The sequence below is a fragment of the Gastrolobium bilobum genome, unplaced genomic scaffold, assembly GCF_033153095.1.
Source record: "Gastrolobium bilobum isolate Gb01-03AN ecotype WA unplaced genomic scaffold, APGP_CSIRO_Gbil_v1 utg33132, whole genome shotgun sequence".
Classification (NCBI taxonomy): Eukaryota; Viridiplantae; Streptophyta; class Magnoliopsida; order Fabales; family Fabaceae; genus Gastrolobium; species Gastrolobium bilobum.
In genome coordinates, this window is record NW_026897088.1 from 9,573 (window position 1) to 37,348 (window position 27,776).

At 34.6% G+C, this 27,776-nt stretch overlaps 1 protein-coding gene across 1 annotated transcript; it reads right to left on the reverse strand.

The window, feature by feature from the left end:
• Positions 1-1,448: 1,448 nt before the first annotated feature.
• Positions 1,449-12,946, reverse strand: LOC133304035 (MADS-box transcription factor 27-like). The gene is made up of 4 exons (XM_061504003.1): positions 12,765-12,946; positions 4,424-4,502; positions 3,782-3,843; positions 1,449-1,554 (listed from the first exon to the last, which is right to left on the reverse strand). The coding sequence occupies exons 1-4, from the start codon at positions 12,944-12,946 to the stop codon at positions 1,449-1,451; spliced, it is 429 nt and encodes a 142-aa protein (XP_061359987.1).
• Between the last annotated feature and the right edge of the window lie 14,830 nt (positions 12,947-27,776).

A 27,776-nucleotide genomic window follows, 5' to 3' on the forward strand; every position in this document is an offset into this window, starting at 1 on the left:
TCAGCTTCTTTGTCAGTTAAATACCAGCTCCTTTGCATAAAACTTCCGTGAGTTTGTAAACAAAACGAAGTCGTTCTTAAATATCTTTAAAATTGCTGTTATGTATGTACGAAAAAAGAAATATATATATATATATATATATATATATATTTTTGCTGATATGTGCGTGTGCATTGATATTGTGTTGCGTTTTATGTGTTTATATCCTGTCGTTTTGTTGATTTACTAAACGCTGCGTTTCTGTTATTGGCTGATGGTATTAGGTAGAAAGTGGTTTTGGAAAATTCATTCGATTCTAATTTTCAGATTTTTATCTCACTCTCTATTTCGACTCTGATGGTATTAGATAGATGTACCAAAGATGCTAAATTAACATCTAATGTACATACAGCACAGGACATAAAGTACATTTGCATAGAGAATATCTTTTTAGAGTTCTGTTCGAGTGATTGAAATAACTAACAATCCCTTTGAATGAAACCTAATAAATATTATGAAGTATCTATAGTAGAGCGTAGAGGCCTCACTGGCATAAGTTTTGGCAGTATTCCACTGCTAGGCAAATAATGGAGGAGATCATGACGAAAATCCATCTCTTTTCTCTGTTAATTTAGTTTCAATCTGTTAACAATCAAGTAGAAATGAGAAATTATCATTGATGACAATTAATTATTCAACGCTATCTTGTATGCGAATGGTTATAGAAGATATACCCAAGTTTCACTGACTTTGCTGGTGTCACACTGTTTTGAAGCTGAGGCTCAATTGTCATGATATGAAGAGGGGTGTTTGAACCATGTTCAATGCCGGTGGTGCATCGAAGGCAAGAGCTACTGTTCGCTTCACGTGCATCATTTGTTCTAACCTGACAACAAATTGTACATTGTTCAGTACTAATGAATTTGTTATAAATCAAGTAAAGTTTCCTGGGAAATTACCTTCTGGCTAAGTTTTTCAATCTCATCATTGAGAATTTGGTCCTGTTTGCAGAAGAAATTAATAATCATGTGAAGGATTATGTTCTAGATTCTAGGATATAATTCGATAATGGAAAAAGGACGGAACGGAGAGGAATATAATAGAATAGAATGACATCAGTTTTGATTGTTTAAAAATGGAGTGGAATGAAACCTAATAAAATACATCTTACTCCAGTACTCCATTTCATCTAATATCTCTATTTTTCTTCCCCCAATTTGAGAGTATGAGATGGAATAAAATTATTATTTACTAATTTTCTTATCATTCCATTTACTTCTCGATCAAATAATGGATTAAAACTTTATTCAGTTCCATCATAAAATATCCAAATAATTATATGATAATTTTAGTTCCTTCCATTCCATATCACTCTATTCCATTTCATCTCCTTCCATCACATTTCATCCGTTATTAAATATCCAAACATTTAACCCTAGTATTATATATATCTAAGAAAATCAAGATTTTCATACCTTTTTCGTACGGATGCTCCTTAAACTCATTTCCATCTGGTTTTCCAAATTGCGCAGATCTTTTATGCCCAAACTAGATAATTCACGACCCATCAATTGCCTGCATATAAGATGTAATTTATAAGAACTAATAATGTTTTTGGCTAGTCGATTGACCTTACCCGGTCATTTCAACTGATCACGGACATTATCAATAACGCTTAACACCTGAAGGCATTTAAATTCTCATTACATGTGTCCCTCTCTGCATCCCACGCATTTATGACCTTTTCACCTTAGGAATCTCATATCATCATTGGGTCCACTCGGCGGAAAACCATTATGGCATCTAGGGGTGTTGGCAGTCTGAATGAGATCGATTTTAGAAGCAAAAATTATTCGATTCAATACTTTCGGTTTGATCATGTAATCATTCATTCGGTTTGAATTTTTTTTCAAATTCGATCCGATTCAATCCAATTTTTTTCGATTTGGATTGGATCGATTTTCGGTTTTTTTGAAAATCCTAAAACTTGTTTCATGATTATTGTGTAAATTTGTATGTATTGGCTTTGTAATTTTTTTTTTTGAAATACAAAAGTATCAATTATTGATAATATAAATTTTTTTTTTGCAATGAGATATCTCTATACAAATGAAATTTTATTGATGAGATGTGACTAGATTTTCTTTTGAGTTTAGTTGATGGATAATTGGTATTGGGTTTAGAAATCTGTGGGCTGTGATTCAGAAAAAGCCCAGTTTTTTGATTGTTTAGTTTTCGATTTATTCAGTTATCAATTTTTTGATTCGGTCACCACGATTTGCATCACATTTCCATCGCTTAAAACAAACTTTCTCATCACTATAAATAGTAAATCTTGCCTTCAGATGAGGCATCTTCTTTTCCATTGCTCACCTAACAGAAATTCTGCCAAATTCATTGCACACCAATCATAACCGTGCCCTACTCATCTCCTCCTTGATCCTCAAGTTGCCCATGGCTAGTACCACGGTGACTTCACCGAGCCTTGGTCAATACAATCATTTCTTCGGTTATCGTCGGATTGAGATACTTTATCCACTTCGAGACACATTCATCATTTTCTACTTTCTCACTAGTTCAAATAATATGTATGCTTTCCCTCACTTTTAATTCCGCCTATAATTTATTTTGTTTATTTTACAACTAAGTAGAATTCCTTTGTTTGAATTTGGGGTTAGTCAATGTAGCTTTGCTTCCATGCCCGTTTGGTTCTAAAATCCGAAGCCTTCATAATTTTCTTTTCTTTTTGGCCACATCTCATATTGCAGCCTTCGAATATGACTGCGTTTTAATTTTAATCTTGCAGTAAGTTGTAATAATAATCATGATGAGCAATAATTTTTCATAAACTCAATTGAATTTAAGTTGCCATTACTTACTGGAATGTGAATTAATTGTGGAGGGGTTTTAATCATTTTCATGGTTTGTTCTTAGAATTATTCCATATGTTGATCCAAAAAATGTTTATCCTTATAAAAAAATATAACTTTGCGTTATTTTAGATCATAACCGTTGATTTTCGTAAATCAATGGTTATAATTTATTGTGAATTACTAATTGATTAATAAATTTAACACAATAAATTATAACTATTGATTGACGAAAATCAATGGTTAGGATATAAAAGGACACAAAATTATATTCTTTAAATGGACAAATATTTTTCTCTTTGTTTATTTGTTGTATCTGATTACTGGAGTTTTCTTTAGTTTTTTGTGTGTGGATAAACCACAAGTATCCTCCTCGGGAGACAATCCTAATTGGGACTGGTCCACGATTAAGGTTTTAAATCCCTCCCAAAGATGATATTGGAGTATGGAGAGGATCGAACACATATTCTCACCCCACCTGCTCAGTTGAGCTACCATCGTTTGGTTGATTCTAGTTTCTTTGACATACATATTTTCCTCTGAAGTTTCTAAATTCTAAAGAATTCCTAAATAGTGCTGGAAATCGTGAGCATTTCCTTGCGAGAAATCCCCTTACTTGAATGCCTTGAAATAAATCCGGCTGGAGATACATCTCTCTTTGCCAATCTTAACAATGCATTGAAAATTGAATGAAGTTATAAACGAACAAATTGGAATTTAGAGTATCTCTAGAAGACACGATGAATTTATAGTGGTGTAAAAGTTATAAATCTTACCTCCTATCTTAATAAAATATCTTTAATTGATTGATTAGTCACGTGAATCCGTAAATACAAATAAAATTAATAATTAAAATTGAAAGTGTAACTAATATCGTATATAAACTACTTGTTATTCTAATATATAAACTTTGTTAATTTAATTGAAAGTACCTATTATATTGGTGCACATACTGCAGTTGTTCTCTTAAACTTGCTGCCTCCCTCTGCCAAAACTAGCAAATCCGAAGACAAACATTAAAGTTATCCAGCATGACATAGAAATAATAATAACAATGCGCAGGACGAGCTTCAAATGGAATATTCTTTGCACAAATTAATTAATATCCACCCTAAAATGCTTAAAAATAAAGATATCTACCCAAAATAAGAGGAACTGATTGATCTATTTTCCGAACATTATTATAAGTGTCTCTCTCATCTATTATAATAAATTTATATTTTTTTCAACAAAAATAAACAAAGGTACAACTATTTAATACTATATTTTCACCCAATTTTTTTTTTTTTTTTTGCAAATACTATATTATACTAAAATATATGAAGTGTAAATTTATAGATTTGAAAAAAATTAAAATTGAATAAGAGACACCTCATTGAAGGGTGTATATTTTAAGGTGAAGAGTCTCAAACCCAAACTGGATTAGTTGTTAATAACTCCCCAAGCAAGTATACACTATTGAAAAAATCCAGATTTAACATTTACATTCAAAATGTCTCGTTCACGCTTTAGATAAGTCAATCGAATATATTGCAGAAAAGATTGGTAAAGAATTGAATTTGCAAGTGTTTTACCTTGATTTCTGAAGCAGGATCCACGAGCAGATTTCGTTCACCCTTTTGTCCATTATAGCGTTCAATGATGGATTTCATGCTACTGATTATTCACGACATGATCATAGTCAGCATCATTGTATATCAAATAACTGCCACTAATTAAGGCACTGATAAATCCAATCTATTCTTAATTCAAAAGTAGTTCCCGATGCAGTTCCTATATATATAGTAAGGAGGAGTTTTGTTTTCAATCAAACTATTGGAAATGAAATGAAATTTTATATAATAAACCATTGCCAAATAAAACGCAAAATCCTACTGAAACAGAAGGAAATAACTAAGGTATCGTTTGGTTTTTTTTTTTTTTTTTTAATTTTTTTAGTTAATATATTTTTGTTTATAATTATAAATTGTGTTCACATTATTTTTTATTTTTAAGATATTATAAAAGAAAATTGTGAAAACACAAGATTTTGTTGTTTCCTTTATTTCTCTTGCTAAATTTTTAAATCAGAATACAATTGAATACAATGTAATTAATATCTTTTTAATTATTAGTAAAACCCCATACTTTTTAATTATTAGTAACAGCCTATCAACTGAAAATTAAAAAAAAAAAAAAACTAAGCATCGCCCAATTATTTAAAATATGTCCAAATTTTAGAATTATGAAGCAAATCACATGGAACCTACGAGGATAACATTATTGTTTATCTAGCGTCACATAATACTGTTTTCCTTTTTCTACGGTGATAATTTTTAAGATTCTTGACTAAGTTTCCAGCACAACTGGAAGTTTGGAAACCCAAAGTATTTTTTAAAGAAAAAACTTTTTTAGGAAGTTGAAAATACAATATTTTTAGGCTAAACATAAGTTAATTCAAATACGGTCACACATGCAGTCCCTTATTTATGTGGGAAGAAAGCATCTCGTACACTTGAAGGAAAGTTGCACAATGAAATATACACACGGCTTCTTTCTTTCTTTCTTTATTTTGCTGATAGAAGCAGTAGATAATTTATGCATGACCTCTCACAAAGCTGTCAGCACTATGTCCCTCGTACACCAAGCTAACTCGCTTGCATTGGACTTTTCCATAAGTTATTTCTTTATTTAGAGATTTTTAATAATTACTAGTTATTTTCTTTTGTTATTTTAGATTAGGTTTGAGTGTGCGTTAATTGTGCGTTATCTCCATTGATTGCGCAATGATTATAGTTATTTACTTTTTTTTGTTATTTTATTTTTGCCTATTTAAGGCTTGGAGAACCCTATTGTTATTCAGTTGTTTTTTGGTTAAATAAAGTTAAAGAAAAGAGAAATAGTATTTTCTCACAATCCTTGCTTCGTTCTTCTTTCTGTTTAGCCAATTGGTTACTGCTTTGGCATTATTTGATAATTAGAGCTCTGGTTGTCATTTAAATGGCTGAACAGAACAATGGCGGTCGAGGTCGAGGTCGTGGACGACGGGGTCGAGACGACGACGGCGGTAGAGGGCGTGGTAACACCTTTTATGGCGACGGCGAACAACCACACATCGACGTGCGAGACGCCACAATGGTAGCAATGGCTACTATAATGGCAGAACAAAGTAAATGAATTCAGGAGCTCGAACAACGAATTGCCCAAACACAGTTGGACGAGTTAGATGAAGGAAGGGAATCTGAAATATCATCTCATGAGGAGAAAATGAGCGAAAACCCATTCTGGACTGGAACCAGAAGCGACGAGGACGAAGTCAACCTGGAAATCAATCTTTTTTTTTGCCAATATTAGGGTGTAGATTGAGATCCCGAAATTCGAGGGCACCACTCATCCAGATGAGTGCATCGACTAGTTACACACCGTCGAAAGAGTCTTTGATATCATAAACTTGACAAAAGACCAGAAGGTCAAACTGGTCGCTATCAAACTGAGGAAGCATGCCTCAATTTGGTGGGAACATATTAAGAAGCAGCGAAACAAAGAAGGGAAGTCAAAGATCAAGAGTTGGGATAAGATGAAGAAACTGTTGCAACAAAAATTCTTACCAATTCACTACCGGCAGGAGGCATTTGTTGAATACCATAATCTCAAGCAGAGAGACCTATCAGTTGAACAATATACAACAGAGTTTGAGCGTCTGCGAATGCGTTGTGATATTGCAGAGGAGGATGAGCAATTGTTCGCTCGTTACCAAGGAGGACTGCGGACTGAGATCTCAGATGTTGTATACCTGCAACAATATTGGTCATATGAGGACGTATATCGACTAGCTTTGAAGGTAGAGGAGCAGTGTAAGAGAAAAAGAAATACTTCAAAATTCTAACCCAGATTTTCTGACAAAGGAAAGTCATCAAGCTCAACAACCAACGCTAGTGTGGGGAAAGATCCTTCTAACCCGAAACTAGTAAGCAAAGGGGTAACGACCAACAGTGGAGCTAGCAAGACAGGAACTACGGCAAAGAGGTGCTTCAAATGCCAAGGGTTAGGACACTTCGCTGCTGATTATCCAAACCGGCAGTATGTTACTCTTGTCGATACGACAGCTGATGATATAGGCCCCACCTATGATGAGTATGAAGAAGATCAGGTGGATGGATGGTCTGAAGAAGGTGAGATTATCTATGGTGATGATGGAGAATCCTTAGTTGTTCGGAGGGTTCTGAGTGTTGATGTAGCTAATGATGAGTTGTGGCTCCGACACAATATATTTCACTCAAAGTGCACCAGCGGTGGTAAGGTGTGTAGTATGACCATTGATGGGGCAAGATATGAGAATGTTGTCTCTAATATCATGGTCGAGAAGTTAGGATTGAAAACTAAGGAACACCCACAACCTTACAAGCTTTCTTGGCTGAAGAAAGGAAGTGAGGTGAAGGTGAACAAGAAGTGCCTCATGCAGTTTTCTATTGGCAAGAAATATACTGATGAGGCGTGGTGCGATGTCATTCTGATGGATGCATGTCATATCTTGTTAAGGAGGCCATGGCAATTTGATAGGAAGACGCGACATTATGGCTTCAAAAACACTTATACTTTCAAGAAGGACGAGTTGACAATTACTTTGGGGCCTTCTGATTTGAGGAACGAGGCAAATAATACAATGCTATCCAGAGCAGATTTCCAAGAAGAAGTTGCTAATGCCGTTGAGGTATTTGCTTGTGTGGTGATGGAAGAGAATTGTAGTGTTTCTGACATTCCTTTGCAGGTTAAGCCATTGTTAGAAGACTTTGCTGATGTGGTTCATGAGGAAATGCCACCGGGATTGCCACCTATGAGAGACATCCAACATTGCATTGATTTTGTGCCGAGAGCTGTTATTCCTAACAAAACAACATATAAGATGAGCCTTAAGGAGCATGAGGAGTTACACAAACAGGTGCAGGAGCTACTGAAGAAGGGTGTAGTAAGGGAGAGCATGAGTCCCTGTGTAGTACCTTCCTTGTTAGTCCCTAAGAAAGACGGAACCTGGAGGATGGGCGTTGATAGTAGGGCTGTCAATCAGATCACTATCAAGTATCGTTTTCCCATACTTCTCTTTGATGACTTAATTGATCAACTTCATGGGGCAATGGTCTTCTCAAAGATAGACTTGCGAAGCGGTTATCATCAAATCAGAATGCGACCTGGTGATGAGTGGAAGACCGCCTTCAAGACAAGGGATGGGTTATATGAGTGGATGTTATGCCATTTGGTTTATCTAACGCGCCAAGCACATTCATGCGGTTGATGAATCAGGTTTTTCGACCTTTCATTGCTTCTTTTGTTGTAGTTTATTTTGATGATATCTTGATATATAGCTCCTCTGTTGAGCATCACTTACTACATCTGAGGAAAGTGTTTGAGGCCTTAAGGGAACATAAGTTGTATGCCAATCTGAAGAAATGTCATTTCTTCACCAATTTTGTGACATTTTTGGGGTATATTATTTCTATTGATGGTATTAGGATGGATCCAGCAAAGGTTGATGCTATTACCGGATGGGAGACGCCTAAGAGCATACATGACATCCGAAGCTTTCATGGTCTAGTGATGTGCGTCTAGCATATGATGCTTTCTAACTTAAAAGAAGCAAGGAATTAATCATAAACGTGTGAAAATAAGTCATAAATGCAAGAAATATTGATTATTCCTTCTCAATCATTCTCTCACTCAAGTTATGTGTTTTAATAGCAAGAAACGCAACAAAAGGGAGCAAAAACAGAGAAGTCAAATTTTCCAGCGGGGGGACTGGCGCACGGTGCACCATTTTATGAGTTTCGCCCCTGTATCCCGGCGCACGGTGCGCGGGACCTGGAGCACGGTGCGCCATTTCACAGTTTCCCTTCTGTTTTCCCAAGCACGATGCGCCAGACCTGGCACAAAGTGCGCGGGCGATATTTTTTAACTCCAATCTAATGCGAATTACTCAAAAAAGAGGCCCAATTGGAGAGCAATTGAAATTAGGTTTTCTCAAAACCTAATAAAAGGATGAGAAACAAAGGAAGGAGGACTTTTTGACAACAAAAAAGAGAAAAACAACAAAGAGAAGGAGAATTCTTGGGAGCTTCTCGGAGTTTCAGAAATTCAATCGATCAAGGCAGAAGATCTTCATCTTCTTTCTCTTCTTTAGGTTCTTAATTTTATTTTCTTTTGTGATTATTTTGTCAGACATGAACATGTCTGGCTAGTTCCATTATTGTAGTAAGGGTCATAACCCTTGATGTGAACCCCTTGTAGTTTGGTTGAAGTTTATGTCTATTTATTTAAATTGAATTTATCTTGCCTTGTTCTTCATTATATAATTCTTTTGGAACTGATCAATCTATTAGGATTGAGAGGGTTAGGATTTTCAATAGGGATATTAGAATTCTAATTCTGGACAAAGGGTAAGACAACTGTTCATGTATGCACTAGGGATAGGCTACATAAACCGCAAACGTTAAAGATTCATTGATTCCAAGGGTTAACTTGAAAAGGGATTTCTAAGGGATTATGATTCTAATAGAGTTAATAAGGTGAAAGTCACTAAGGAATTAGGGCTTAACTAATCATATAAAAGATGATGAATAGTTTGATCAATTGAATAAGTAAACATAAATGTAATCCAAGTTGCAAGGTGGGGATCGTAAAAGTGTTTATTTCTCTTTACCGTAATATTTTCTCAACCTTCAATCTTTTGTTCTTGAATTCTAAAGAACTTTTGAATCATTTACATTTTCCTGAATTGTTGTTATTCATTTCACAAACCACAATTGTTATTAAACTATTTTGATTAATCCAACAAGAGAGGGATAGTTATAATAACTTCGGTGCTTCAATCCTCGTGGAGACGATACTCTACTCATCATTTTATTACTTGGTACGATCAGTACACTTGCCGATAATACGCAACATCTAGCCTCTTTCTATAGAGGTTCATTCAAAATTTCAGCACTATTATTGCTCCTATTACAGATTGTCTGAAAGGAATCAAGTTTGAGTGGACTAAGGAGGCAGACACAACATTCCAATTACTAAAGCGGAAGGTAACTGAAGCCCCTGTTCTGATGCTACCTGATTTTTTTGATGTTTTTGAAGTGCATTGTGATGTTTCTGGAGTTGGCATAGGGGGTGTACTCAGTCAAAGAATAAACCGGTAGCATTCTTCAGTGAGAAGTTGAATGAAGCCAAAAGGAAATATTCTACTTATGATAAAGAATTTTATGCAATTGTTCGGAGCTTGGAGCATTGAAGACACTATCTAAACTCTAAGGAGTTTATCTTGTTTTCTGATCATGAAGCCTTGAAATATATCAATGGTCAACACAAACTGAATACCCGACACGCTAAATGGGTGGAGTTCCTTCAAGCTTTCAACTTTGTTATTCAACATAAGGCAGGAGCACTGAACAAGGTTGCAGATGCACTTAGCAGGAAGCACTCATTATTATCCACTATGCAGGTGAAGGTTGTTGGTTTCGATTCCTTCAAGGAGTTGTATGTCGATGATACTGATTTTAGGGATATTTGGGAGAAATGCAAGGCAGGGCCTTACATGCAGTTTTTTTATAGTTGATGGATTTTTTTTAAGGACAACAGACTTTGTATTCCTCATTTTTCACTACGGGAAGCGATCATCTTCGAGGGACATTCAAGAGGGTTAGCAGGGCACTTTGGTGTTGACAAGACAACATCTTTAATCTGCGAACACTTCTATTGGCCCCGAATAGAGCGTGCTATTGCTAGACTTGTGGAGAGGTGCAGAGTTTGTCACATTGTTAAAACCAAGGGCACTAATGCTGGCTTATACTTACCTCTACTTATTCCGACTGCACCATGGGAAGATATCGGCCTTGACTTTGTGTTAGGCCTTCCAAGAACCCAGCGCAATAAGGATTCTATCGTGGTAGTAGTGGATAGGTTCTCAAAGATAGCTCATTTTATCCCATGTAACAAGACTTTTGATGCTTCGCAGGTGGCTCATTTGTTTTTGCAGGAAGTTGTGAAACTCTATGGTGTACCTAAGACCATCACTTCTGATCGTGATGTGAAGTTTGTAAGCCATTTCTGGCGCACTCTTTGGAGGCTGATGGGGACAAAGCTACAATTCAATTCATCTCACCACCCCCAAACTGATGGTCAGACCGAAGTTGTGAATAGAAGCTTGGGCAATTTGTTGCGGAGCTTGATTGGAGAGAATCCCAAGCAGTGGGACTTAGTGTTATCGCAAACAGAATTTGCTTACAATAGATCACAGAGTCACACTACAGGCAAGAGCCTCTTTGAAGTTATTTATGGGCTTAATCCAACTACCCCTATGGACTTAGCACCATTACCAGTACGTAACTATTTCAGTGAAGATGCTGAGGATCACGCCAATCGTATTAAGGAGTTACATTTGCGGGTCCATGACCATATTCAAAAGCAGAACATGAAATACAAGCAACAAGCTGACAAGCATAGGAAGCGAGTTATTTTCAAGGAAGGTGATTTGGTGTGGATTCACCTTAGGAAGGAACGTTTTTCGGCTAACAGGTTTGGCAAACTTCAGCTAGAGCTGATGGCCCCTTCAGAGTGCTCGGGAAGATCAACGACAATGCTTACAAGATTGCATTGCCTGGGAAGTACAATGTTTCTGGAACTTTCAATGTAGCAGACTTGTCCCCTTATCAAAATGAAGAGGAGGACCTGGTGTTCGAGAGTAACAATGAAGACCCGTTAGATTCGAGGACGAATCCTCTTTTGGCAGGGGAGGATGATGCACCCAAGCTGACTCGCTTGGATTGGGCTTTTCCATAAGTTATTTCTTTATTTAGGGATTTTTAATAATTTCTAGTTATTTCCTTTTGTTATTTTAGATTATGTTTGAGTGTGCGCTGATTGTGCATTATCTCCTTTGATTGCGCATGATTATAGTTATTTACTTTTTTTGTTATGTTATTTTTGCCTATTTAAGGCTTAGAGAACCCTATTGTTATTCCGTTGTTTTTTGGTAAAGAAAAGAGAAATAGTATTTTCTCACAATCTTTGTTTCGTTCTTCTTTCTGTTTAGCCAATTGGTTACTGCTTTGGCATTAGTCCCATATGTGAATTTGGTGTAACTCATAAGTCTCTTTATTTTTTGGTATAAACTATATGGTATTTGGTCACAATGGACAAAAGGGTGGCAAAATTCTCCTTATCAAATTTTAACACTTTATGTCCAAGACTCGAATTCAAGACCACAAATTAAGATAAAACAACTTCCCACTAGTTGATTCATGTACGTTCAAAATGAGGAAAAGCTTCAACCCGTTTGACAATGATACTTTATTAATGAGGATAGATATATTCATGATGTTATAAAAATTTATATACGCAAAACTCACAACTCTTTGTTCACCACTAAATTTACCTGTGTATTTGCTTATTGTCAATCAATATATTTTTTTGCAACACATCAAGCCATTTAGAAACGTAACGGTTCTGTACAGTATATTACTCGTTTCTAGTTTTACATTAATCACTAAATTAATTTCATAAAATTTAACCTATTATGAGGCATATGACACAATTGAAAAAGGGCAATTATTGATTAGATACTGAGTGTTTTGGTTCATTGTCTTAATTTGTTAGTCAAACTAAAATTCATTTGCATTTCCTAATGTGAGATTAGACTGATCTCTCATTTTAAGACACGACGTTTGTTCAATGTAAATGCATGTATAATTACACACCTATTCCATTATCTTCATTTTTGGGTACACTCCATCATCATTTTAGAAGGTTTTAATAAATCCTGTGTTTGTCTAAACCAAGAATTTAATCCATAATGAAGATTATAAACGCTACGTGCAATTTTACATATATTTCAGATAATTAAGAAATTGAGGGGGGAAAAAGACAACAAATTAAATTAAGAGATGAATTACAAACCTTGAGCTTGCAAAATCATAAAGTTTGCCAGTACTAGAGAAGATTATAAGTCCAATTTCAGCATCACAAAGGATAGAGAGCTCCCTAGCCTTTTTGAGGAGCCCATTTCTTCTTTTTGAAAAAGTCACTTGCCTGTTTGTGGTATTGTCAATCCTTTTGATCACAGTCTTCCCTCTGCCCATCTTAAAGAATTGTGGGGCTTTAATTCTCTCAAACCTTGCTTGGCTCCTAGATCATCAAAACAACAATCAATTCGTGGTGCTAAAATGATATAAACAAATAATCAAACATCTAAGATTAAAAAAAAATCAAACTAACTAAAAGGGAAACACTTTAGGCAGTCATCACAAAAGGGAAAAGTGTAAGAAGCAAAGACTAGAAAAATATGTTAGAGGAGTAGGTATATACTTGTAATAATGTAGAAGGTCTATGTAGGAAAAAGTTGAGGATTGGTGGAGAAAGGGAAGATGTGCTCGTGGGGCAAAGTCTACGCTATATATGGAAAGCTCAAACCTCGTATTTAAGAAACAATAGAGAGTTTTTAATATGTGGTGTTCCAACCTTGTTCGGGTTTGCATATGTTTCTCGTGGTGCTCACGCTCCTTCGAGGATGTTGCATATAAATGCTGAGTGTGGTTTGGCGTTGGCATTACGTAGCGAGAATGAATCTGATTGGGCACTCTTTGCCCATTTTATTTGATTGATGATGTCAGTGCGTTGTTGAATTGCGTTTTTAATATTTCAATTAAGTTACAACCACGCTCGGCATATATATTTTTAGGAAAAGGGTCGATGTCAATATCTACATTATTTTTCTGGATGCGCGTACGTACTGCGTCGATTTTAATACATTTAAAAGGACTTTTGGTTAAAAATATCACACAAGACAAGGCACATGCTGCGCTTTGGGTCAACCTATCGAGATCCTTGCTGGTGGTTTTGTTGTTGGGAGATTCACGACACTAATGAATAAAAACTTGAGTAACATCTTTAAGCAAATAATACATATATTATTGGGGAACATATTCACTTACTACCAAAAAAGTTTATAACTCTTACAACTAATTTAATCACCGTTGATTTTCGTCAATCTAACGGTTATAAATTAATAATATTTATTGTGTCACATTTATTAATTTCTAATAAATTATAACTATTAGATTGACGGAAATCAACAGTGATTAAATTGGTTGTAAGAGTTGTAAACTTTTTTGGTGGTAACTGGATCGTTTTCCATATTATAGATCATAACTAGTATAAGAATAATAAATTTTATATCAAATCTTAATTATTGATTTTTGCAAATCTAATAGTTAAGGACAAGAGATTTGAAACTAGTGTCAAACTAAAAAATGTTTATAAATTATTGAAAATTAATAACTAATTAATAAATATGACTTAATAAATTTTATAACTGTCAGATTGACGAAAATTATCCGTTAAGATTTAATGTCAAAAAATTCTGCCCATTTATATATATATATATATATATATATATATATATATATATAGATATATATATATATATATGTATATATTAATTATCCTGCCATCTTTTCTAGAATATAATATACTAAAATAGAGAAAAAGAAAAATATTCTAGAGAATACTGAAAAATAAAAAGAAGAAAAATATTGAATTAAAAAATAGAATAGATAGGGTATAATATGAATAAAGGTTTTGTCTGATCTATATTAGGGTGTTTAAAATTATTTTTTCATTTTTGGCTCACAATCAGATTTCTAATAAAATTTGAAATAATATTTTTTTTTATAAAATTTAAAATAAAATTTTTTATATTTACATAATTTAAAAAAATAAAGAAAAATAAATATAACTTAGTTAAAGATTTAATGTTTCTTCCGTACACATGAAAGTGAGTACGTGAAATTATATGAGAAGAGGAGAGAGAAAGAGAAAAAAATGAATCATATCTATTTCCATATGGAAAATAAAATAATTTATATCTTATAGGAAAAATATTAATTACTTTAATTAATTAAGCGAATCTCTCATGAAAGTAGGATTTTTTTTTTTGGTAAACCTCATGAAAGTAAGATTTATTCAAATAAGTATTTGCTATAACAAATTTTTAAATGTGTGATAAATAACTGAAATGATACATATTTGAGGGAGGTTATATTTATAATCTATTTTTTTTTTATAACCAATTTTTTAATTTTTGGATCAAAATCAAATCAACGACTCTAATTTAGTGTCATTTTATAACCGTTGATTTAATTTTGTTTTGACGATAACAGAAATAATTATAACAAAATATAAGAAAAAAAATATTGTTAGTATAACCTCTTCTTACATATTTATCTAAAACTTCATCTTTTAAATTATAAATTTAGAAGTCAATGAGTGAGATAGAACTACAATGGCCACAAAATTCTTCCTAACTAGTTTTAACATATTTAAGGCTTAAATTTGATATCATTGATTAAGTTGAAATAGTTCCTGCTGGTTGAAATAGTCATCTGATTAGAAAAACTTCCTCCAAGGAGAAATGGAGCTATTTTTCATGCTCACCGAGAGAGGTGATGAAGCTAGAAAACCTCACATAAGGCTGCATATTCTTGAGTGGATCTAGGGAGATTGGGATATTAATGTCTCTCTCACACACCGGGAAGGTAACCAATATGCTGATTGGATTGCACAAGAAGCGATTGTCTCAAGAGTCACGCATCACAAGCTCCACCTCATGTCTCAATTTGGTTAACGTAAGAATTAAGATACTACTATGATATTAATGAGAGAGCTTTAACCGGAAAAAAATTATTAATTCTGTGCGTCATTTTAATTTATCTATACATATATATAGCACGACATTACCAATGTTTTACTTGTTTTTATATTATTGTTAGTGGAATAATTTGTATCACTTAATTACCCCCATAGAAAAAAAAAATATTTTTCTTATATTGCATAAGAAAAGTATTATCTCCTACTCAAACAATAAATAAGAGAGAAAAAAAAGTTAGAGGTGAGAGAAAAAAATTCTTGTGAGACCAATTTAAAAAATGTGAGTGTATGAGATAATACTTCTTTTATGTAACATAAGAAAAATATTACCCTAAAAAAAAACATATTTCTCTTTATTATTTTGTACGGTTGAATATAAGAAAATAGTCACATCAACGATGGTTCTTCATATACACGTTTAAAAAAGAAGGACGTGTATAGGCATATAATCAAATAGGAACACGAAATTTATTAGTACATTACAAACTACTATGAGTTACTGCATTGGAGAAAAATACGTAGGTTATTTGTACTTTGCAATTGTTACATTATTTTTATATCTTTATTTGTAAAAAATATTAAAATGTGTATTTTTTATTGTTAAATAATTAAATATTATAATAAAAATAATGTACAAATAACTGTTAAAAAATAAATTTCTTGAGGAAAATATTATTTTCCGTATTTATTGATCTACGAATTATGTTATAATCATAAGTAACATGATCAATGGAAAGAATTCTAAGACAAGACCATTTATAAGATTGCTTGCTTTTGTCCAATATAAATTTGCGATCCTTCCTTTTTAGGTTTTATAAAAAGGAGATAGAAGATAGTTGTGGAAATGCTTCCACTATTTTATTGCATCCTTTTCGCCTCCTACGGCACCATGACAGTTATTGGAAAGAAAGAGAGAAAAGAAAAAAAGAAACACAGCGAAACAAGATACGGAAGATACGCAACAAAATATATTTTTTTGGTGGACAAACACAATATAGTTTAAAAAACCACTTATAGTTAGTTTACGACAGTGATGGGGAGCCATACGCGCATTTTCCTTGATGTACTCTGATAGTGATTGGTAATTAAGAGGCAGAGTGGTAGAAACTAGAAAGTCCAAAAAACATTACGTCATCAACCACGCTGATAACCTAGGTGAGATGATTGAAGGATTAGTATATACATTATGTGCTTTATGGTCTTCCCATAAAATTAATTCACGGACCGTAATTTGTTATATAAGATATCATTGAGCGGAACATAGATCGAACTCTCTAGCTATCGTTTCTGCGTTATGGTATATATAAGCGGGATCTTCAGAGTGCGTGATTTTTGTCCCCAATTAATAAGTTTGATGATAGTAAAATGACAGTTTCAATATTTGTATATATGATGTACTTTAGATCAACCAAATACTTAATTTTGGTAATAGATATTTCAACAAGAGTGTCTTGTATAAAGAACAATTTTAATCCAAAAGTTAAGTTACTCAGTGAAGAATTTTTTAATAATTTTTATATTTCTTTAACATGTCTCACTATCCTAAGCTAAAAAATTGCACAATACTTAATTATTTATTAATTTAGTAGAGGGAGGTGAGATATCGAACCCGTGATCACTGGATCACAGAAGCTCTGATATCACGTAAATAACTAATTAAACTCAAAAGCTTAAGCTTGTAACTTGTAAGTGATGAACATTCAATGATTTTAATTATATTTCTCTAACACCACATTGTTTGCATATAATTAAGATTGAAGATAGATCGTGTGTGTTTCTATATATATATATATATATATATATATATATATATGGGAAAAATATTTCTGCAGTTAATGCAGATAATTTATATCTGCAGTTACTGCAGATAAGTTATCTGCATTAACTTCCAAAATGATATTGAAAAATTATAAATATAAAGACTATAATAACCTGAAATAAATTAAAATTACAAAAATACCATAATTTTCGTCGCAAAACGGCGTCGTATTGGACTTACTACAGATAATTTATTTACAATAACAGCAGAAAAAGTAAACCCTATATATATATATATATAAACACGATCTATCTACAATCTTAATTATATGCAAACAATATATATATATATATATATATATATATATATATATATATATATATATAATGTTATATTTACAAACTCTTACCAAATACACTATGCCTTAGTAGTAATGTCTTACCCGTCAGACATACTGTAATTTGTAAGTTTGTAAAAAAAAAGTTTGACAATATAGTGAAATGACACAACTTGTGTCATTTTACTCTCACAAAGAGGTGAGACGCGCATCTTTATTTTTTTTGTCCACTCTCTCTCCCCTTTATCTATCTCTATCTTTCTCTCTTAAAATGACACAACTTTATATCCTTTAAAATGACAGACATTTTTCCCTATATATATATATATATATATATATATATATATATATATATATATATATATATATATATATATATATATATTGGACGCCGATTAATTGTATTTAAGCGCCAACAGAATTATCTTTATCAGTGGACAGCACAAAGCGAAATAGAAATGATTGTAATTAACTCAAGAAAACTATTTGTATTTAAAAAAAATCATATAAATTCGAAATCTTTATCAAATGACCTGAAATTTTATACACATATTTTACATTTGTTAAAATTTACCATGCAATTGGAACCATCTTGTATACAAGTATGCACATGCCACTAAATAAGAAGCTATGGAAAGCTGTCAATGGCTGAAGTATGTGATCCTTATACCAAAACAGTTATCAAGAAATCTCTGCATGATTCTATTGTGTATGAAAATATGGCTTGGAATTTGTACACAAGGTTTATGATGAATATTGATCTAACGACAAGGTACTAAGTAAAAAACGCTGCAACAATCTCAGTTTGAGTACTTTGCTTATTTGGTGCATAACTTGAACCAGGGACCTCCGAATTTAGTGAGGCTAGTGGCAGTAGAAAACTAATTCATGAAGACTGCAGCACATCTAGGAAGTTGGCTGTCCGCTTTAGTACCTGTTATAAACGTCTGTTTCAAACAGTCAACTTCCGGGATAAATATCTCGGCCTAGAGACCTCCAAACAATGTGGTTCCAATTGCATGCTAAATTTTAGCAAGTGTAAAATATGTCTATAAAATTTCAGGTCATTTGATAAAGATTTTGAATTTATATGATTTTTTTAAATACAGATAGTTTTCTTGAGTTAATTACAATCATTTCTATTTCGTTTTGTGTAAGAACTCGCACCGTTAATTTAGGAAATTAATTAAATAAAGAGTAAACACCCTTTCTAGTCCCTGACAATATCTACGAAGTCATTTTCAGTCCCTGGCAATAAAAACGGACCAAATTGGTCCCTGAAAGTACAAGAAAAGGGTCACTCTACATATTTAGGAGTTGACATAAGGACTAACATGACCCTTTTTTTGTAATTTCAGGGACCAATTTGGTCCTTTTTTATTGCCAGGGACTAAAAAGGACTTCGTACATATTGACAGGGACTAAAAATGGTGTTTACTCTTAAATAAATATGAGAATTAGAAAATAATTTCATAATTGATCCTAATAATTATGAGAAGGCTTAAATAATTATAGTAAGTGATTAAGAATGCTGAAAGTCTCTTTTCTAACGAAAATCGCAGATACCGGTTCTGCTCCACGGTATAAAGGTGTACCGATGAAGTATCTCGGAAAATTATGAAAAGTGTGAATATGTCACTAGAAAAATATATAGGACTGACATAACAAGTTTCAGGTCAAAATAATGAGAGCTGGTGCCAAAACTGATACTGGCTATGTAAAAGCGCGTACCGGAAAGGTGCTGCGAAAAATAAAATAAAAATATGAAAAATCTTAGAAAAATTAGTAGGTTCATAATCCTAAGTTTGGGATTAAAATGCTAAGCGTAGCTATTAGCGCTAATACAATGCTATTAAGACTTAAGTGGCCTATAAATAGAACTTGGCACATGATCCTAGGTCATTTTGTGCCTTGCTGCGTGGGAGTTTCTGAAGAGTGGAGTCAGCTACCTTGCCATTCTCTCCTACCTCCATTGAAGCTCCAAGTGAGCACCTTTCTTCTTTTTCCTTCACCTAAACACCTTGGGTGAGTGTGGACCATCCTTGTGAGTGAGAAAGGAGCACCATTTCTGAGTGTTGGTGGTTGTTTTGTGTGAGTGTGGGGGGCTGAGTTCTTGGGTTGTAGTGTTGGAGCCTTTGTCTTGGTTGTTGAAGCTTCAAGGTGTGACCTTTGAAGAGAAATAACCATTGTGATGTGCCATTTTCGTGCACCTTCAAAGTCAGAACCTTTGGAGTTGTTGTGAGAGCTCCAAGAGCCATTATACCTCTGTTTTGAGCTTGGGTAAGCTTCACCACCTTTGATAATGAGTTTTATTAGTTAAAGGTGGAGTCTTGGCATGTTTAATGAGTTGTTTAAGTAACTAACACGAATATGAACCTAATAGGGTATAAAAATGCATGCTTGGACGTAGTAATGGGTTAAAAGTTGAACCTTTGAGTGATATCTTCTCGAAAATGCAGAACTACATTCTGTCGCGAAATATCCGGATATGGTATCCGGATATTGATATCCGGATATGGGGTCTTGTGATATCCGGATATAGCCCCGACATATATCCGGATATTCTGGATTTTCGAGAACAGTAACGGTACTGTTCATACAGAATGCTATTTTAGGTTTGTGGACCCATGATTAATGTGGACTTCTGTAATAAATAACTTAAGTCAGAATCTAAGTGATTAAGGGTTTATGGCTTTGTGAGAAGCCTAAAGACATGAAACATAAAGGAAAGGCATTGTCTTTATGTCATTTGCTTGTAGAGCATGTATATTGATATTATTATTGGTCCAAACAGATTGTGATTGTGCTGTGTGTGGACTTTGAGCTTGGTTGGACTCTTGGCTTGGATAGTTATCTTGCAAGGTATCTTTCGTGTCCTCGATTTAGCCATTGTTGGTTCCACCATATCCCATGGGGGGATGGTTTATATGCATGATGTGTTTTCATGTATTGTTTTATTGAAATGCTATTGAGCTGTTAAGTGCAAATGTCTTATGATATGTATGTGGTGTTCGCCTAGACGGGATGTGATCATGTGGGCAGGTACGTCATGGGCGCGTACTATGTGGATAATAGACGTATTCCTGCATTTCTCTGGCCAATAGATTAGTTATAACACACATGACATGATTATCTGCTGCATTGCATTGGTTTTGGAACTTATACTGTTAAACTGCTTTTGGAACTTATACTGTTAAACTGCTTTTGGAACTTATATTGTACATGTAAGTGAGCTTGTGGTGGAAGATCCTTGAGGACCCCTTTTCTTATTGAGATTTCTCTTTAGAGATCTCACCCCACGTTTGGGGCACCATTTTCAGGTTCAGGTAACTCGGGGGTTGAGACCTTGAGCGGTAGGAGGCCGGAGTGTAGTTGATTGATGTTTATCTGCTTATGCTGATTATGCTTGGATGCTTGATTATGTTTGTTGCTATTATGTGTTTAGCTTCATCTTATGGATTATTGTGTGGAGACTCTGTTGGCTAGGTTTCCTTATTTGGTGAGCATGGAGATTGTCCATACCACATTGACTTGACTTTATGTTTTTAGATTCGAGTTGTATAATTGTAACAAGATTATGTCCGGTCTACGTATTGTAGTTCCGTGACTTAGATACTCACAGATATTTATGTATTGAAGTAATTCAGTTAGCTGTCTATTTGCAATTTACATACAGACAATGTTTTGGAAATGAATTAAGTAATTCAACTTGTTAATGATAATGACGTCATAATTGAAAAGAAAAAGATATTCTGCATTTTTAATTAAGTGTGGCTTAATACGATGACATGTTAACAAACCGGGTATACACGGGGTGTTACATTTTATGGTATCAGAGCACTTTCTAGGGAAAAGCCTGTATGTATTGCAATAACTTAGGATGTTTTGTTGCGAGTCTGTCTTGTGTGTTTCCTCTGATGGGTTTTGCTATGATGATGCATATGTGACCACATTGCGTGGACCTGATCAACTCATTCTTTGTGTAACTTATACAGAGTCATAGTAATACCTAGGAGAAACTGAGACACAAACGAGGATCAGCCGGATCCTGTCCTGACTGCATTGGCTGAGATGCAGGCAGCTAGACTAGCCGATCAGGAGGCCGTTAGATTGGCCAACTTGGCAATGATGGACGCCGTTCGAGAGGCGAATCGGAAGGCCTCAGAAGATGTTCTTGAGGCAAACAGGCTGGCGAACATGACCATGATGAGGGTCATGTTGGAGGAAATGTGTAACGCCCGACCGCTTTAAGAATCAATGACTATCCCCACATACTAACACGAGACATTTCAGTGTGCTTTTTCCTCACTCGTACATTTCCCGGAAAAACTTCCCAGGAGGTCACCCATCCCAGAATTGCTCCAAGTCAAACACGTTTAACTGTGGAGTTCTTCCGATCCGGGCTATCGAAAAGCAGATGCATTTTGTTAGCATAGGTAGTACCAATTAATTCTAATAAGTTATCCTAAACTGTGCAGTCTTATACCTACACAGCCTTTGGAATCCCTCTTTTTCGGGTGTCGATTCAATTCATTCATGCACGTAACCCCCCGCTGGAAGCCTGTCAGGAGTCGCTCCTTGTTCGTGCCTCTTTGCACCAGCGATCACTCCCCACCCTCGTCAGCGCTCGGGATGTTACAGTAGGCAAAGGTAGGCCGAAAAAGAGGTAGGTAGAATAACATATCCCATGTTTTTATATATCTCTAACAAGGCTCATCAGCGGTCCAAATTAAAATTTTTGATAATTTAAGGCACAAAGATTAAGCAGAATAAATATTCGCAATCATATGTCAACATAAGATGTTTATTGTTTGCTATCAACAACATTTCAAATAAAAATTATTCAGTAGAAAAATTTAAAATATTATTTTTCCGTAATAATAATTAAGAACTTCAAACCTGGTACAAGAGGCTGGTAGAATCCTTAACTTATCCATTAGTCATTTGTCTAGATCCTGGTTGAATCAGTTTTTGTTAATTTGTCAGTACAGATTTTTTTAATCAATGGATCGGACCTTATAGAATTACGTTGCATTTGGTAATAATAATAATAATAATAATAATAAGAGTAAATACCATTTTTAGTCCCTGACAATATCCACGAAGGTCTTTTCAGTCCCTACCAATAAAAAAGGAACAAATTGGTCCCTGAAATTATAAAAAGGGGGCCACGTTGGTCCTTCTGTGAACTCCACCGTAACGGCCCAACTAACGGTGCCCATGTGGCACGTTAGTGTGACGCGGCTTGGACGTTGGACAACGTGGATGAGCAAACGACGACGTTTTGTTGCAAATGGGTTCAAAGCTTTCCAAAGTAGGGCACGACGTCGTTTCTTGCTTTGATCATGAACCCTAGATATGAAAATACCCCAAATTCCTTCAATCGAACCCTAAACGGACACGAATACCCCAAATTGATGAGCAAAACCCTAAACAGCAATACACCCCTAAAATCTCTGGACGTTGATGATTGAAACTCAACGACAGTAGAGGACATCAACCGGATTTGTTGGGTGTGGGAGAAGATGAGTGTTTCTTCTGGCATGGGGGGATCAAGTGGGAGTACTTCAATGGGGGGAAGAACACTAACAAGGACCGCCGGTCATAGGTGCAAATGTGGGAGACAAAGTATTGTATATACCTCCAAAACTGAGAGAAACCCAAACAAGGCTTTCCTTGGGTGTCCTAATTTCAAGGTATACATGTGTAATGTGCCCTTTTATTAAGTTGAAACACTAGCTAACCGTGGTTTTTTTTTTTTGCAGGAGAAGAAGTCCTATTGTGATTTTTTTAGATGGGTAGATGACATGTGTAATGAACCCATGGAGCTGGAAGAAGCAAGAATTCACACTGTGGAGTTGGATGTTGCTGAAATTAATTTCAAGTTGAAGTATGTGGACATGATGATGAGAGAGTAAGATGTGAAGATTACTGAGCAAGGAATGAAGCTTCATGAGAAGGAAAGAAAACTGAATGATGTATACCTGAAGATGGTGGAGGAGTTAGATAGGATGGACAAACAAATTAGGACAGTTGATAGGTCAGCTAGGGTCTTAGGTGCTGCTTGTGTTGGTGTGATCATCATCTGAATGTTTGTTGTTAGTGTGGTAAAAGTGAAAACAAGTTACCCCAATGTATTTTTCCTTCAATGAATTGTAATGAGTACTCAGTACTGTTGTTATACAAATTAATGAAGAAGGTTGTATTATATGGAACTTTCTCTGTTGGTTCAAATCTGTCTGTTTGTGTATGGTATCATATGGCCTATTATAAAGAAGCTTTCAATGTATTCCTATATATCTTCTGGCATCATATATTTATGTATCAACTACTACACTACTGGATGCTAAGTTTCTTTTAGTATGGTATATTGCATAGTTAGGCATGGAATGAAGGCCAATAGCTTGCTACATTGTATCACAAACCATCCATGTACAGATATAGATGCAAAAATCATGAAATTGCTGTTACAGAAGTTCCATCTTGTTATGCACATTTGTTAACCATGGCAAAACACGATGTCCATTTTGGTCCCAAACAAATTACATCGAGTACCATTTTGGTCCCTGACAAAATTCTCGGGGCCCATTTTGGTCCCTGACCACAGAAAAATAGGACATGACTTCATTGATTTTCTATCCAGTACAAGTTTACAGAACAAAAGTGCATAACAGATGACATGGAGGTCCAACAATTACAATTACATAACTCAGTTAGGCATAACAGTAAAAAATGTACATGCTTGTATGACATTCGTCTACCCTGTTAGACATAACAGCTGGAACATTCATCAACCCTGTGACCATTTTGGTCCCTGACAAAATGCACGGGGCCCTTATTGGTCCCTAAACAGAGAAATGGCTGCACATACTTGTCTGCGTTTGTATGCAGTCCAAATTTGTTCAAAACAGAAGTGCAATACATTAGATACAGATGCTGTCCAATATGTTCAACCAGTAGACATGCAATACTCAGTTAACAAACATATCTCAGTTAAATATATTTGTCCAAGAACTACAAAAGAGTAGTGCATTACAAAATAAAGACAACTGACAGGAATGAAAAGAAAGGCCCCTAAATACAATATGGCCAGAATTCGAAAAAAAAAACATTGACTATATGAGGCCTCCAAAAACATAATGGCCAGAATTTACAAAAAAGTCAGTCACATTATATGTAGTCCTTGTTAGTTGGCTCATGCACTACTCCCACTTCATGTACAACATTCATTCATTTTCTTGAGGCAAGCCTTGGTGCCCTGAAACCAGGGGTGTTCATGAAGGCCAAAAATTTGCTTCATGTGCCACTGGATGCTGCATTCCTTGTTTCCTCACTCTACATTTCATTTGCCTGTTGTGGATTTGATGGAGGTGGGCTGCTCCCTCTCAAGTTGCCTCCATGTAGCTGAGAACTACCATGTGCTGCAGGGCTTCCTTGACTTAATGAGATTTCATCCATTGAGTTGGATCTAATCCATACAGATTCTGGTCTTGCTTGTCTATTTTTTTGTTGTTGGAAGATGGTGGTCCCTTACAGCTCTTTGCATAGTGTCCAGTCTGACCACATTTAGGACACTTGGGTGCATATGTCCTTTTAACTTTCTTTGTACTGCTCCCTTGCTCTTCAGTTGGGTCCTTCTTCCCCTCATTGAAGTACTCCCACTCGATCCCCCATGCCAGAAGAAACACTCATCTTCTCCCACGCCTAGCAAATCCGGTTGATGTCCTCTACTATCGTCGAGCTTCTATCATCAATGTCCAGAGATTTTGGGGGCGTATTGCTGTTTAGGGTTTTGCTCATCAATTTAGGGGATTTGTGTCTGTTTAGGGTTCGATTGAAGGAATTTGGGGTATTTTCATATTTAGGGTTCATGATCAAAGCAAGAAATGACGTCGTGCCCTACTTTGGAAAGCTCTGAACCGATTTGCAACAAAACGTCGTCGTTTGCTCATCCACGCTGTCCAACATCCAAGCCGCGTCAGCACACTAACGTGCAAAATGGGCACCGTTAGTTAGGCCATTACGGTGGAGTTCACAGAAGGACCAACGTGGCCCTTTTTTTTGTAATTTCAGGGACCAATTTGTTCCTTTTTTATTGCTAGGGATTGAAAAGGCCTTCGTGGATATTGCCAGGGACTAAAAATGGTATTTACTCTAATAATAATAATAATAATAATAATAAATAGGGTTTAGTAAGTGATAAAAAAATGCAAGCAAAACAAAAATTGATTGATTAGTATTCTGTCTTGATTTGTGATCGGTCTGTTTCTTTGTTATTTCTTTTAATTATTTACTTTTTTTTATAAAATTATTATGTTAATTGACATTGTTTATTTTGTTTAAATAATGTTTTCCTAAATAAATTCCATTGACCATATTTTTTTATTAAAATTAATCAATTTATATATTTTTTTTAAAACTGTAGTTTTGAGCTATGTAGCACCGATACCGATACGGGACACGAGACACGATACGACACGACACTTCGATACGTTAATTCTAAAAAATGTTAGATTTTGACACGGTAGGACACGTTTTGATATTAAATATTATTTTTAATTTATGTAATATATATTATATTTAATACTTAATAATTTAACAAAAAAATGAAGTTAAACTTAAAATACCCATCAATTTTGCAAAGAAACAAAAGATATCCTAAATATTTATATTAAACTCAAGAAAATGGTAATTGTAATCCAATGAATCTAATAATTGGAACTAAAAACGCAACGCAACGCAACCTTTGAACCTTTTTTTGAGTATCTACAATGCGTGTTGGAGTGTCGGAGAGTATCGAAAAGTGTCAGACATGACACGTCAGGATTTATGAAGTGTCGGTGCTTCATAGGTTTTGAGCTCTCATTACAGTTGAAATTTATAGACGGACAATGTTTATTTTGCATAAATTAAACTTATAGATTTTTTAAACTGGCACGCATCTGCTTTGATTAAATTTTGTAATTTCAGTTAGAAATACTGATAATTAAAAGGCTGATCTTGCTTTGGTTGAGTCATATTCTTTCTCTCCCGCTTTCTTCCAAAACTGATCAAATCCAAATCACGAACACCCCTAAAAACTAGGCACAACTGCTTACCAATAGGGGTGCTAAACAAACCAGGAGCTTTACAGGGGCCTTTGGCTCGACTCGTGAAGGCTTGAGCTTACATGTGTAAAATTGGTTGTTGGCACCAGACTTGAACTTGTATAAAAACTCGTTTAATAAAAAGGCCTTAGTCTCCAATTCAAAAGCTCGGCCTTAGAGCCTTTCAGGCTGACCTTGTATATTTTTTATTTTATTTTATATTTTTTATACTACTTGTAATAGTCCTCTCTTTCTCCTCAATCCATTTCACCCTATTTTATTGGTTAAACAGACTTTTTGAATGATTTTGTTCTATATTATCCTGTTTGGATATACATTGAATTTATGAATATTTATGAAATTACTAATGTTGTTGATTGTATATTCTGTTTGACTAAATTTTTGTTTTCTTATTTTTTTTAAACAGGGTAGCAGACTAAACCAGACTTTTATTTTTTTGTAAATAAGTCAAGTCACATGCCGATAATTATATTTATAACAGGTAACAAGCTTGGTCAGACTAACACATTTAAACACAAACTTAATCTTTTAAGATCAAAACTCGACTCGGTTTGGCTCGGCCCGTTAACGTCCCTACCTGCCAATATCGTCGTTGTTGGCATTATCTCTTCGACGAGCGCGCTATCTTTAGGCTTAATAAAAAGCAGTCTTAGTTTCGTGGGCCTAGTTCTGTTGTTGACCTTTTGACTGAATTTGATTAGTCTTGTACTAACTTGGCCTTTTTAGTAAATAAGTTATGCATAGACATTTTGTTTTTGTTTAAAAAAAAAACAAATATCTAAAATAAAATCATCATGATCATTGCTTATTAATTTGTTTAAAGATTTTATTGTGAAAGTACATTTTTAAATAAATTTTCAGATCAAATTAGAGCTTTTTCGGATTAGCCCATACCCATTGACAATTGGAAACATTGACGATGGGATATTGAATTACGGAAATGTTATATTTACAAATTTTTACAAACTACATTATGTCTGACCAGTAATACATTCTTATAATTTGTAAGTTTGTAAAAAAAAAATTTATAAACGGATCATTTCCCTTAAATTATTTATATA